Source organism: Propithecus coquereli, unplaced genomic scaffold, assembly GCF_000956105.1.
Source record: "Propithecus coquereli isolate 6110/MARCELLA unplaced genomic scaffold, Pcoq_1.0 Scaffold48, whole genome shotgun sequence".
NCBI lineage: Eukaryota > Metazoa > Chordata > Mammalia > Primates > Indriidae > Propithecus > Propithecus coquereli.
The window spans coordinates 2445390-2459834 of NW_012150618.1; the positions used below are offsets into that span (position 1 = coordinate 2445390).

The window sequence follows — 14445 nt, forward strand, 5'->3', positions numbered from 1 at the left end:
AAAAAAAAAAAAAAAAAAATATGTGTTGAACAGATATATGTCAGACAAATGCCTGTGATTATATTTGAGTTGGAAGTATAGGTGGGGGGGCTTAAGCATAATCATTATTTTCTTTTTTAGATTTTTCTGAATTTTGTGATTATTCTACAACGTGTATATGCTGCTTTTACGATCAGAAAGCAAAACAAAAATGTTTCTACTTAAAATCTATTTTTTTAATGTTATTCCTTCTATAGACCCAGAGTCAGATTTGGTTCAAATTTACATATGCACATACACACACTACCAAGATTCCATACCATAACTGGGACATAGAAGATCCATCACATAGAAAATTTATGTTAATTTTCTTAATCCCATATGATGACGAATTTCTTCTCTACACATAGATCTTTGCAGAGCACTTGTAATTTAAAGATACATTATTCAATATATGCTAACTCTTTATTTTTTAATTGCATTGTATTGTTAAGGATTCTGAAACATCAATAATTTAGGATTTTCCTCACAGAAATTTTGCTTTACTTTTTCTTTTTCTTAAAATGCCTTATTAAATTCACCTTTCCTGTAGCAAGGAAAGGAAGAATTGAAGTATTTTCTTCTTGTCTCTTAACTGGCCTCAATCACCTAAATATCACCAGGGTGTTAATTAGAAAACAATTATTTCATAGAAGATTATGCATATCACATGCATAGAAAATTTGCATGTATGTAAACGTTAGGGCAATTTTCATCCAGCAGATAACATTTTTTCTTGGGAAAAGCAAACAAACAAAAACCTCAAAAGAGTACAAACAAGAAATCTATTAGGACCTGATTTCCAATGGCAGAAAAGAGACGGATGGACCCTTCCTAGCACCTGTAGCAGGGCAGATAAAAGCAGTGGGTCCAAACACAATGACTGATGTGGCTGGGAAACAGGCCAGGAGGACAGACTGTGTCCCCAAATACTACACATCTAACAAGGCTGACATGAACCTAGAGATAGGATTGTTATTTACGGAACCATGACAAAGTGGAGTCTTACAAGGGTACAATTAGATCTGTTTAAAAGAAACAAAAAGACATGACCCCTATAATGATAGGGTATCACTTCCACTCCACCCACATTTTCACTGTCAAGCCCTAAAACAATGTATGCAAATTCAAAACACTAACCCTTGAATTTTCATCCTTTCTATAACATGCACCATAAAGACAATTGAGGGAGAGTGCTCACCTCACCTTTGCCACAAAACCCCAGGCAAGAATGAGAAATCATTAGCGTCCTAGCACAAATTTTAAATGCTATCCCTTTTCATTTTGAAAGCTGCCGTGAAGACTTTTTTTTGAAGATTCCAAATTTTAATTCACCAGATGAACGCCCTCAACAACTCATGAAAATGCTTATTATATGAAAGAGAAAATGATCTTTGGAAATGAAGAGGATTCATTGTTTGCCATAAATTAACAAATTTACAGCAACAAATAAACCCCTCAAATTTCACCAAAAATGTCACAAAGCTGGGATAAGCAATGAGAATGGCTGAACGGGCAAGAGATGAGAGGAACTAATTACTATGCAAGAGTTACTGTTGGGGAAAGGACTGGTTGCACCAAAACTAAATAGGACTTTAAAAGTTGTGATGGGGGCGGGGAGGAGAAGAAAAGAGAAAGAAAAAAGCTATGTCTTGGGGTCCGGAAGTTAATGTGTATTTTTGACAGAACTTTAGGAGAATTAAGAATGCCACCTCCTCCTGGGCCTTCTCTTATCCTCTGAGACTGGGGCAGAGGCCTTCACCCTAACACTTAACCACACTATTCTGCCTGCACAGGCTTAAGTGTACCCCCCCAGGCAGATGATGTAGGTTGCTCGCCTTTAATGTCTCAAGATCTAAAAAAGTGCTTGGTACAGATTAAGTATCTAATAAGTATTGGTTAAATGAAGAAATTAATGCAAGGCAGTAGAGAACAAGAGTTTGGAAGTGGAGACACCATGGCACCTAAAGCTTAGTGCCGTATACACAGTAGGGAATTAATAAACATTTATAAATTGCATTTCAATTTCTACTGTTTTTAGTCCCTGGGTATTAGCACTGTATAATTTGATCCACAAAGCATGAGAAAGACAGTATGTTGAAGAGTAAAGCAAAAGAATGACAGAAACATGTTCAAGAAAGGACAGAAACCGTGCTAAGTGCTATATATATCTTCTACCACTTGTGTCAAGGGTTTTGTTAGAGATCACATAGACTGCCATTTGTCCTTATTTATTCTGAGTAGGCAACCAGGGGGGGAAGCTGAAGGGAGTGATTTGGGAAGACGTAAAAGCAAACAACTATTTTCTTTAAAAATTCCTCTTAATTATATTCAAATGGTATACGCTCTATGAATTGAATTGATGGACGGATTCGGTTATGTATACCAACGTATCATAGAAAGTTCTACAGAAAGAACAGTGAGGGCCGGGCGCGGTGGCTCACGCCTGTAATCCTAGCTCTCTGGGAGGCCGAGGCGGGTGGATTGTTTGAGCTCAGGAGTTCGAGACCAGCCTGAGCAAGAGCAAGACCCCGTTTCTACTAAAAAAAAATAGAAAGAAATTATCTGAACTAAAAATATATAGAAAAAATTAGCCGGGCATGGTGGCGCATGCCTGTAGTCCCAGCTATTCGGGAGGCTGAGGCAGTAGGATCACTTGAGCCCAGGAGTTTGAGGTTGCTGTGAGTTATGATCATACCACTGCACTCTAGCCTGGGCAACAGAGAGAGACCCTGTCTCAAAAAAAAAAACAAACAAACTTATAAGGTAGAAATTTTTACTATTTCCATTTTTACCAACAAGGTAACAGGCAAGGAGAGATTAAGCAACTTGCCTGAGACCACATACCTGAAGGTGGTGGAGTCTATTCAGTCTGTGTGATTTGATTCTGGGGTACAGACTATTAATTGCTATGCTAACATCTATTGGCCCTTGCGGTCAGTGTTCCACTGCTGAAACAGGCTTCCTTCAGCTTCCTGAGTCTCTGTCCTCCTCCCCTCCTACCTAGGTTGTACCCAACTGTTCTGTTTTGTGCCTTCTAAGGCCTTATTCTGACAATTGCGCAATAAACCTCACCTTCTCCCAGAACAGGGGTTCTGCTCCATTCATGTTCAGCCTAGTGACTAAGTCCCTTCCACCTGCTCACAGGCCCAGCAATGGACAGACATCCAAATGTGGGCTGCTCTCAGTTTCCCAGTGCCCTGTGTTGAGGACCCCCATCACCTGGTGCTTGCCCAAACTTCAACTTCCTGCTGGAGGACTGAGCCTCTCAAATAAATCCCCACAACGAAGCTTCCCCTAAAAGGGGGTCTATCTCTAAGTGCTGGTCTCTCCTGCAGGTTTATGTTCCTGCTATCAATAACTGGCCTTCTCTGGCAAAAACCAGAAGCTGCTGAGGATGGTAACGGATCTCAATGAATCCCTACGAGGATCTTGGGTGATCTGTTTCAACCGCGATCCAATGAAGGTGCATTCTCTCTTGAGGCAGCACAACCCCAAGACACAAAGACACTGTTCTGAGCTGGTGGTGTGTGTGCAGGAGCTCTCTCTTCCTGCAAGCCTCTGAGGGGCCTGCCACCTGTCAGATATCATGCAGTTAATTAGATAACACTTGTGAAGGGTTTTTCGACACGCAGCACACATGTCGTCTGGGATCTCACACGTGGCGTGCCACATTGCAAAACTCAAGAGCTATTTTTAAAATCTATCCACCAGTTGAGCAAAAGTTAGAAGTGTTTCCTTATGCAGACTGCTTTAAACCCATTACTCTTCCACTGAGAATATTTCAAAAGGCGCATGCAACTGATGGGGATTATTGAATAGGATACAAAGGACACATACACACACACAAACACACACACATGAAACTAGTTACAATCCATGCCAAGCTTTCAGGGAAACCTCAAAGAGTTTGCTTTGTTTCATCTATTCTTTTGAAAACAAGTAATTCAAGGGGGGAAGGAGGGAACAAATTGCTTCTTGTCTGCCCAGATGTCATGGCCACATAGGTGAGTGAGTCATGACACTGCTGTGCCATCTGAGGGCAAACTGAAGAGGCGTCTGGGATGCCCGTAACCTGTGAAGACAAAGGCCAGCTTCTCCGAGGCCCTGGCTAGACTGGCTTGGGCAGTAAAGCCAAGTGCCTTGATGGGTGTAGGTTTTAAGTGTGGGATCACCTTTACCTTCCCACACTATAATTACACAAAGCTTTTTTGGCTTTGGGAAAAATAAAAGGGTTATTTTTAATTAATGAGAACAGGTCCCTAATTCCCACTTTAAAAGAGCTTCCTTTTGCCAAAGGGAATCCTATGAATGAGTGGGTAGGTTTAATGGATTGCCTTTGGCTAAGAGGTTTGAGAGTAGTTCCCCCAAAGAGCAGAGCCACTAAAGGCCGCCTACTTTCCACGTGGGCTTTCCTTTCTGTAACACACCACATCATGATGGCTCTGCGGCGACCTTTGTCCTGCTGGCTCTTGGGTGATTGCCATCAATTTTTAAATTCTTGAAGTTTGCAGGGGCAGGTGCTAGCATGTTCTCAAACCCATTTGTATCTATCTTTCATATATCTATGCTCAGACAGCACTGCTGACCATACTTGAATAGTCAAACCTGAATAGTGATCCTCCTTTGATTTAAACTGTTCTCATTTTTAAAGAAAGTAATCCTATAGGATTATTTCCAACAAAACTAATGCTTCTTTAAGTACTGTTTTATAACCCCCAGACATGTGACTAACACAGGGCCCTTTAGAAAAAAGCCTGTGCCAAGCAAATGTCAGAAAAGTGAAATTCTTCCCTCGTGCCCACCGCTCAATAGGAAGGAAAGGAAGTAGCACAAACGCAGGGAAGCCAGTTCCCAGTAGCCTTTGTCCTAATCAGAATTTCCTGAGCATACAAATGATGATCACTAAATAATGCCCACATGTACATTGTTCAGCTGGTGTGCACACACCCATGGCACTCATTAATTTCCTCTCTCAAATTAGAAATATTCAATGCAAAATTCCAAATTCATTTGTCAATGGAAGCCCTACCCATTTGTCATCATCGAATCAAGAAAATATCGTGCTCTCTGGGAAGTTGATGGTGTTGGCTCACAGTGACTAAGTACAGCCAGGCATCAGGCTTGGTGCTTTACAAATATTCCCTCCTGAGAAGTGTATTAACGCTTCCTGGGCTCAGAAGAATGGAAGTCCCACGAGAGCAAACACTGTACCCACCTTCCTCCCTGCCGCAGCCCCAGGACCTAGAACAGAGCCTGGCACGCCACGGGTGCTCGGTCAATGTGGTGGATAAATTTCAAAAAATTATTTCACTTAGTTCTCACTGCAGCCTCTATAGGGAGGTATTACGTTTATGTCTGTTTTATAGAAGAAGAAACTGAGGCTCAGAGAGATTTAAGTAACCTGCTCACAGTCACATGTCCAGTAAGTGGCAATGCCAGGATTTCCGCCCCAGGCTGCCTACTTCCTGAGGTCACTTTGAACCACTCCACTAGATACCCAAGAGACCCTTACACTCAATTCTCTGCTAAAGCCACTTGCATCCAACAAAATAATCATACACATACAGGAATACTCTAGAAATTCTTCCCATCATGCACTTTCTGACTGTGCCCTGTGACCTAATATTCAGCATGCCTGGGTTCTCCGACCTAATTATTTTGGTGCTTGGTTTATTTCCTTACATAATTAACCATCTCTCTTTTTAGTAAATATTATACTAAAAAAGGAGACAAACAAATCTTGCGGGTTGACTTGTGCCTGCTGTAAATATTAATGATGTACTCCTGGCAAAGGAGGATCCCAGAAGCCACCCACGCGTTAGTGCTTTCCATCCTCCAAGGAGGGACAAGCACACTTCTTCAACTGTTTTTGTTCAAACTTTGTACAAAGGAAGAGCAATTCACCATACACTTATTCTCTTTGTTTTAAATCCTTCATCATCCCTCTTTTCTTCTCTTCCCTTTGGTGTACTCACACAAATACGTTGAACCCTCCCCATAGAAAGGGAGTGAGGGGAAGGAGCGGGAAGGGAGGAAGGCAGGCTGATTAATTCTCTACTCATTCATTGCATCCACTCCTTTAAAGCCAAAGTTCAAACTTCTTGCATGAATTTTCTATACCCACTGCCTCCATTCACCTCGCTTTGATCATTCAAGGCCATGCATCAAGTTAGGTGCTAAGAGCACAGTGAGGAATGAGCCTCAGGCCTCTCCCTCCAGCTGCTGCTCGGAAGCCACCATTCCCAACTCCCCTGTTCCACAAGAATGTCCTGACAGCACCTCAAAACACATTATAAAGTGAGCTCCTCATCTTCCTGCACATCCAGCTCCTCCTCCTCGGTCTCACATGTCAACGGCCACACTCCCCTCCCAGAGTCTTATCCTGATCCCTTCCATAGAGTCCATCAAGATCTAAATTCCTCCAGAGTTCGATCGGTAGCGGGAGTGGAGAGCGGACCCCAGAGAGCCCTGTGAAGCCCCACCGCCGCCGCTGGCCTAGTTACCATCACACATCGGGAAGAGCCGCAGCTGCCGCAGCCGGCCCCAGTCACCATCACCGTAACCATGAGCAGCGAGGCCGAGACCCAGCAGCCGCCCGCCGCCCCCCCCGCCGCCCCCGCCCTCAGCGCTGCCGACTCCAAGCCCGGCACCACGGGCAGCGGCGCAGGGAGCGGTGGCCCGGGCGGCCTCACATCGGCGGCGCCTGCCGGCGGGGACAAGAAGGTCATCGCAACGAAGGTTTTGGGGACAGTAAAATGGTTCAATGTAAGAAACGGATATGGTTTCATCAACAGGAATGACACCAAGGAAGATGTATTTGTACACCAGACTGCCATAAAGAAGAATAACCCCAGGAAGTACCTTCGCAGTGTAGGAGATGGAGAAACTGTGGAGTTTGATGTTGTTGAAGGAGAAAAGGGTGCGGAGGCAGCAAATGTTATAGGCCCTGGTGGAATTCCAGTTCAAGGCAGTAAATATGCAGCAGACCGTAACCATTACAGACGCTATCCACGTCGCAGGGGTCCTCCACGCAATTACCAGCAGAATTATCAGAACAGTGAGAGTGGGGAAAAGAATGAGGGATCGGAGAGTGCTCCTGAAGGCCAGGCCCAACAACGCCGGCCCTACCGCAGGCGAAGGTTCCCACCTTACTACATGCGGAGACCCTATGGGCGTCGACCACAGTATTCCAACCCTCCTGTGCAGGGAGAAGTGATGGAGGGTGCTGACAACCAGGGTGCAGGAGAACAAGGTAGACCACCAGTAAGACAGAATATGTATCGGGGTTATAGACCACGATTCCGCAGGGGCCCTCCTCGCCAAAGACAGCCCAGAGAGGACGGCAATGAAGAGGATAAAGAGAATCAAGGAGATGAGACCCAAGGTCAGCAGCCGCCTCAACGTCGGTACCGCTGTAACTTCAATTACCGACGCAGACGCCCAGAAAACCCTAAACCACAAGATGGCAAAGAGACAAAAGCAGCCGATCCACCAGCTGAGAATTCGTCCGCTCCCGAGGCTGAGCAGGGCGGGGCTGAGTAAATGCCGGCTTACCATCTCTACCATCGTCCGGTTTAGTCATCCAACAAGAAGAAATGAATATGAAATTCCAGCAATAAGAAATGAACGAAAGATTGGAGCTGAAGACCTTAAGTGCTTGCTTTTTGCCCGTTGACCAGATAACTAGAACTATCTGCATTATCTATGCAGCATGGGGTTTTTATTATTTTTACCTAAAGATGTCTTTTTTGGTAATAACAAACGTGTTTTTTAAAAAAGCCTGGTTTTTCTCAATACGCCTTTAAAGGTTTTTAAATTGTTTCATATCTGGTCAAGTTGAGATTTTTAAGAACTTCATTTTTAATTTGTAATAAAAGTTTACAACTTGATTTTTTCAAAAAAGTCAACAAACTGCAAGCACCTGTTAATAAAGGTCTTAAATAATTAAAAAAAAAAAAAAAAAAAAAAAAAGATCTAAATTCCTCCAACAGGTTTTTTTCTGTTCACCTCCTCATTTCCATGTCTACACCCAGCATCTTTGCTCAGGCTTTGTCGTGGACTGTAGCAACAGCCTTCTAGCTGCTCTTCCTCCTCCAAATAACTGAAGGCACCATTGCTGAATTAAGATTTCCCATGAGCATAATCCCTCTGTCATTCTCCCCAATAAAAACTTTTCTGTGTCCCCTCTTAACAACAGAACAATGTCAAACTATTAAAGTGGCATTCAACGGCCAGGCACGGTGGCTCATACCTGTAATCCTAGCACTCTGGAAGGCTGAGGCGGGAGAATCACTTGAGCTCAGGAGTTTGAGAACCAGCCTGAGCAAGAGTAAGACCCACCCCCCCACCGTCTCTACTAAAATAGTAAAAATTAGTGGGTATGGTGGCGCGTGCCTGTAGTCCCAGCTACTCGGGAGGCTGAGGCAGGAGGATCCCTTGAGCCCAGGAGTTTGAGGTTGCTGTGAGCTAGGCTGATGCCAGGGCACTCTAGCCAAGGTGACAGAGTGAGACTCTGTCTCAATAAATAAACAAACAAACAAACAAACAAACAAACTGGCATTCAAGACTTCCATAATATGGATGCTTCCTATTCTGCAAGTTACTTAGTCTCCCTAATTTAACTGAAACTGAACTTCATTAATCTCCCTCGAACCCCCTGAACATGACTCAAACTAACTAAATACTAAAGTAGCTCAAACTACTATGGGAATAGTAAAAAACTGTGCACTTGGTAAGAACTCAATGTATACACCAAGTTCAAAGTTTCCAAAATGGTAAATATTTCCCTATAGAGTTCCATCATTAAAACCTTAGCAATGTTCTGATACACTGAGTTGATTTCTTTAAGAAATGCTACTTTTCTTTTTTTCTTTTTTTTGCAACAGTAATGATTTTCCTATGAGCCTTTCCCTATATTCTTTATGATGTGGTATTATAGCTTTTGGGAATGCAATGCAAACTGAAGTCACTATGGTACAAATTCTAAGTTTAAAAACCAAACACTAAATACTTTATCATTTCATTTACATCATTTTTAAAACCTGTTTTTTCTTTCACTCATGGATGCTTTGGGTGTAACTGTAATGTATTAAATAACCCTTCTCTCAAAATGCCAGCACCCATATAGATACCTGCTATTATCGCCAGGAGAGAAGAAGGTACAAATTGGGTGCTAAATAATTGCTTTTTTTTTTTTTTTTTTTGAGACAATGTCTCACTCTAGCCAAGCTGGAATACAGTGGCACGACCATAGCTCACTGCAACCTCAAACTCCTGGGCGATCCTCTCGGCTCAGCATCCCCCAGGTAGCTAGGACTACAGGCATATGCCACCATGACTGGCTAATGATGGGGTCTCACTATGTTGCCCAGGCTGGTCTAAAATTACTGATCTCAAGTGATCCTCCTGCCTCAGCCTCCCAAAGTGCTAAGATTACGGGCATGAGCCACTGTGCCTGGCCCTAAATTGTTTAATAAAGGAAGCATAAGTTTCTCAATCCTTATATCAAAATCTGGCCAAAAATGATCCCTCTTACCTGCAAAAAAAGTAACGATCCTAAACATCATGAAATTTGGTAAGTCAGACATATATATGCTTCATTAACATCTCAACTACCAGTTATAATGTGTCAGAAGTATCAACACTCAGTCCTGCTTCAGGCCATGAAAAAGTTATATAACAACCTGAATTATATCAAAATGGAGACTAGGTATTTGAAAAAACCGGTGAAAAATCTATCCAGAGTGAAGCCTGCATAAAGACTTTGGCAAATATTCCCATTATGGTCTTTGGGAATAAATTTTCAAACAACCAAGAATTTTAGGGGGATTTCATGCTTCATGTTAATTTATCAGATTTTATAAAGAAAATAACTAAAAGGCCACATGGCAGGGGTCTTTTTTTTTATTCCACACAGCTTTAGATACAGCCTTGCGCATGGTGAGAACTCAATACATGTTGACTGAATGTAATTGCATAATGCCGAATTCCATAAAGCTTGTCTCCTACAACTTGATGTGTGTTTGTTTAAGGGGTTAATTTTTTTATATTGCATTTCTCTTGGTCCTTGGGGGTACCTAGTAAGTGCTGGATCAATATTTACTGACTGACTGAATCACAGAATTACATATTTAACTAGAATTCATGAAATTGCTTAAATAAAAATACAGACCTGGAAGGCCTTTTTATGTCTGTATCATAAACGTGTGGGCAAAGCTTTTATATTATACTACTGGGTAGCTTGTCAGTACAGTATGTCAGTTCACAATGAGGCCCTCCTTATAACTAACCCACCTTAGAACACTTATCGCTAACGCATTGTGGTTGTTTATTACCTTATAAAGTTTCCATTTACTTTGGCATGTCACTTTAAGTGTAACTTATAATTAAGCTTGTCCTATAGAGAAAATGTAATGCAGATGATTACGGCTCATTGGTTTACAGGGAGGTATGGCTCTTGTCTCAAGAGGACCAATTCGGAGAACTTTAAGAACTTTCTGGGATAAGAAACATCTGTTCTAGATGACTAGTAATCTCTTTTGTGATTTGGATACAAAACCATTAAGTGTATCACCATGAAGCACTGCTTTCCACAAACACTGCCTTTTTCTTATAACGAAACACATCCACCTCAACCTTCCAACAGTTTCTTGTGGTGAATGTTCATCAGGACTGCGTAGAAAACACTCTCTACACTTGCTGTTCCTCTAACATAGGTGCGTTCCCTGGTGTGTGAGTGACACACACCAGGAGGTTTTCCGCCAGCAACATCTTGATGTGAGAAGTATACGATTCCTGTCACACTGAGAGCGTGTTCCGTTACCGTCTGTGGCGAAAGTGACTCCGGAAGTGACTGGACTTGGTCATTTGATACATGCTTCGTGACTGCCTCCAGCAGTTCAACTTTACTTAAAAGAAGAGGAAAATGTCCTTCTGTTGTCTGGCTTTAAATACGGAACGTCATTTTTAAGAAGAATCTTGAAGTTACTTAGGTGCAAAATTTCTTATACAGCCCCAAGGTGGAACTGGTATACAACAGCCTCCCTTCTCTGACTTCAGTAATATTGATAGCAGATTTCATAGCATTTCAAACACTTTAAAGAAAACAAAACTGGGCCGGGCATGGTGGCTCACGCTTGTAATACTAGTCCTCTGGGAGGCTGAGGCAGGAGGATCGCTTGAGGTCAGGACTTTGAGACCAGCCTGAACAAGAGTGAGACCCCATCTCTACTAAAAATAGAAAAAGTTAGCCGGCCAACTAAAAATGGAAACAAAAAATTAGCTGGACGTGGTGGCCAGCGCCTGTAGTCCCAGCTACTTGGGAGGCTGAGGCAGGAGGATCGCTTGAGTCCAGGAGTTTGAGGTTGCTGTGACATAGGCTGATACCATGGCACTCTAGCCTAGGCGACAGAGAGAGACTCTGTCTAAAAAAACAAAAACAAAAACAAAAACAAAAACAAAAAACAAAAACTGAACTTGAGAATTCATTTAGGTAGGAACTGGTTTTGAAAATTTCTAAATCCAATATTGTTAGTCACATAGTACCATTTACTTACAACTCTTTATAACTGGATATTCAGTTAATATTTGTAGAGCATCTATAAAATACAAGTCACTGTGACAAACATTCTAAAGGACACAGGGATGCAAATTAAACCCAGCCATCTGGGTGCTTGTAATTTGGTAGAGACGAGACAAGTACATGAACAACAATATATGGTAGAAAAGAGCAGACATGGTATGGGAAGTACACTAAAATTGCAACGGGGATTTCGAGGGACAAGTGCCACTTCACCTGGGGAGTCAAGAAGAGCCTGCAGAGGAGATGACGTTAGCACAGGGTGGGGTGGCAAGTGCAACAGGTGAGTGATGGTCTAGAGGAAGAAAGGTGGCAGAAAGGGGCAGGGACTGTTTTTCTTTATAACGAATCTCTGGAATTTATTAACACATAAACTGCATGATAATAAAAGCTAGGGGGGCATCTCACACCATATGCAAGTATTAAGTCAAAATGGACCAAAGACCTCTAAACATAAGGACTAAGAGTATAAAATTCTTAGAAGACAGCACAGTGGAAATGCCTCATGACATGGGACGTGACAATGATTTCTTGGATATGACACCAAAAACAAAGGCAACAATAGAAAAAATAAATTGGACTTCATCAGAATTATAAAAGCTTTGTGCATCAAAGCACACCATCAACCAGAGGGAAAGGCAACCCACAGAACAGAAGCAAATATTTACAAATAATTCATCCGATAAGGCTGTGGTCCCCAACCTCCCGGGCTGCAGACCGGTATTGGTCCGTGGCTTGTTAGGAACCAGGCCGCACAGCAGAAGGTGAAGGTGAGTAGGGGGCAAGTGAACAAAGCTTCATCTGTATTTACAGCTGCTCCCCATCACTCGCATCACCGCCTGAGCTCTGTCTCCTGTTAGATCAGTGGCATTAGATTCTCATAGGAGCACGAACCCTACTGTAAACTGCACGTGCGAGGGATCTAGGTTGCACGTTCCTTATGAGAATCTAATACCTGATGATCTAAGGTGGAGCTGAGGCGGTGATGCTAGCGCTGGGGATTGGCTGCAAATACAGATTAACATTAGCAGAGAGTTTTGACTGCATAATAAATGTAATGTACTTGAATCATCCTGAAACCATCTCCCACCCCCGTAACCCCTCACCCCTGGCTCCATGGAAAAATTGTCTTCTAAGAAACTGGTCCCTGGTGCCAAAAAGATTGGGGACTACTATGATAGGGGATTAGTATCCAGAATATATAAAGAACTTCTACAGCTCAACAACAAAAATAAACAATATAATTCACAAATGGGAAAAAGACTTGTAGAGACATTTCTACAAAGAAGATACACAGATGGCCAATAAGCATGTGAAAAGATGCCCAACATCACTAATCAATCATTAGGAAAATGCAAATCAAAACCATAATGAGATACCACTTTACACAGATTAGGATGGCAAACTCACTCTCTCTCTCCTCCCTCCCCCCCCCATAACTATATATATAGAAAACAAAATAACGAGTCTTGGCAAGGATAAGGAGAAATGAGAACCCCTATGCACTGTTGTTGGGAATGAAAAATAGTGTAACTGCTATGAAAAACAGTATGGATGCTCTTCAAAAAATTAAAAATAGAATTCCATCTGATCCAGCAATTCCACTTCTGGGTATATTCCCAAAAGAAATAAAAGCAGGGACTGAAAGACATATTCGTACACCCATGTTCACAGAAGCATTATTTGCAATAGAAAATATGGTGGAAGCACCCCAGCTATCCATCCGTGGACGAAAGGACAAAGTGTGGCATGTTGAACAAAGGAGTATTATTCAGCCTCAAAAAAAAAGGAAATCCTGACACAAGCTACAAGATGGATGAACCTTGAGGACATTATGCTAAACGTTATATGAAATAAGCCAGTCATAAAAGGACAACTACTGCTTAATTCTACTTATTTGAGGTGATGAGAGTAATCCATTCATAGACACAGAAAGTAGAATGGTGGTTGCCAGGGGCTGCGGGGGCCTGGAGTGGGGGCTGGGGATTGCGAGTTGCTTAAGAGGTACAGAGTTTCAGCTCTGCAGGATGAAAAGAGCTCTGTGGATGGATGGTGGTGGCGGTTACACAACAACGTTGAGTGTATTCACTGCCACTAAGCTGCGTACTTAAAATCAGTTGAGATGATAAATTTTATGTTATGTGTATTTTACCATAATTTTTAAAAAAATAATTTGGAAAAAAACTAAAAGAATAAAAGGTAAACTGAACTAAAAAAAAAAAGTTCAGCCCTCCTCTATCCCACCCTGCTGTGGACAATGCGGTCCCAGGCCTGTGAAGGGCCTGTCCTCAGGGCCCCGCATCTCCCTGCTGCTCTCTGCCGTCACAGATGTTCCCGGACTCGGCATGGTGTCCAGCCAGTCCCTTAGGGCCAGACCCTTCCCCGCGTCCTTGGATTCCCAGGCCTGGCCTCTTGCATCCACACTCCACAGGCCCCACAAGCTGTCCTAGAAGGTGACGTGTGTGCTGGCTGCCTCTCTGCCACGTGCGGAGGGATGGGACACTGCTCTCTCCGTGTTTGAGCACCGGCATTTAGGAATCTGCATGCAAACAGTAACACTATTTAACACACTCCAACAGATTAAAACAACATGACACATGCGCCAGCTGCTTTTATCTATACCTTCTTTTTTTATCTCTTGCAGTTCAGAAACAGATTTCACTCTCATCAGCAATGCTCGTGCTGGGCCTCCTAACGAAGCCCGTCAGAGGTATTCTGTGAGGTTCCGCTGGCCAGCCAAAGCAAACAGGCAGAAATAAAAACAAACAGATTGCTGAATAAATTCAGATCTGACTAAAATGCTGGCTTGTGTTCAAAATCTTCATCTCCTGGGGTCAGGCCAGGTG

The 14445-nt window shown here is 42.7% G+C and overlaps 2 protein-coding genes across 2 annotated transcripts in view; one reads left to right on the top strand and one right to left on the bottom strand.

The window, feature by feature from the left end:
* The window catches only part of SASH1 (SAM and SH3 domain containing 1), a 170657-nt gene that overhangs the window by 108365 nt on the left and 47847 nt on the right, over positions 1–14445 (bottom strand). The window lies entirely within an intron of this gene.
* LOC105819339 (nuclease-sensitive element-binding protein 1) lies at positions 6449–7966 on the top strand. Its single transcript, XM_012655547.1, has one exon. The coding sequence runs from the start codon at positions 6586–6588 to the stop codon at positions 7561–7563; it is 978 nt and encodes a 325-aa protein (XP_012511001.1). The 5' UTR covers positions 6449–6585; the 3' UTR covers positions 7564–7966.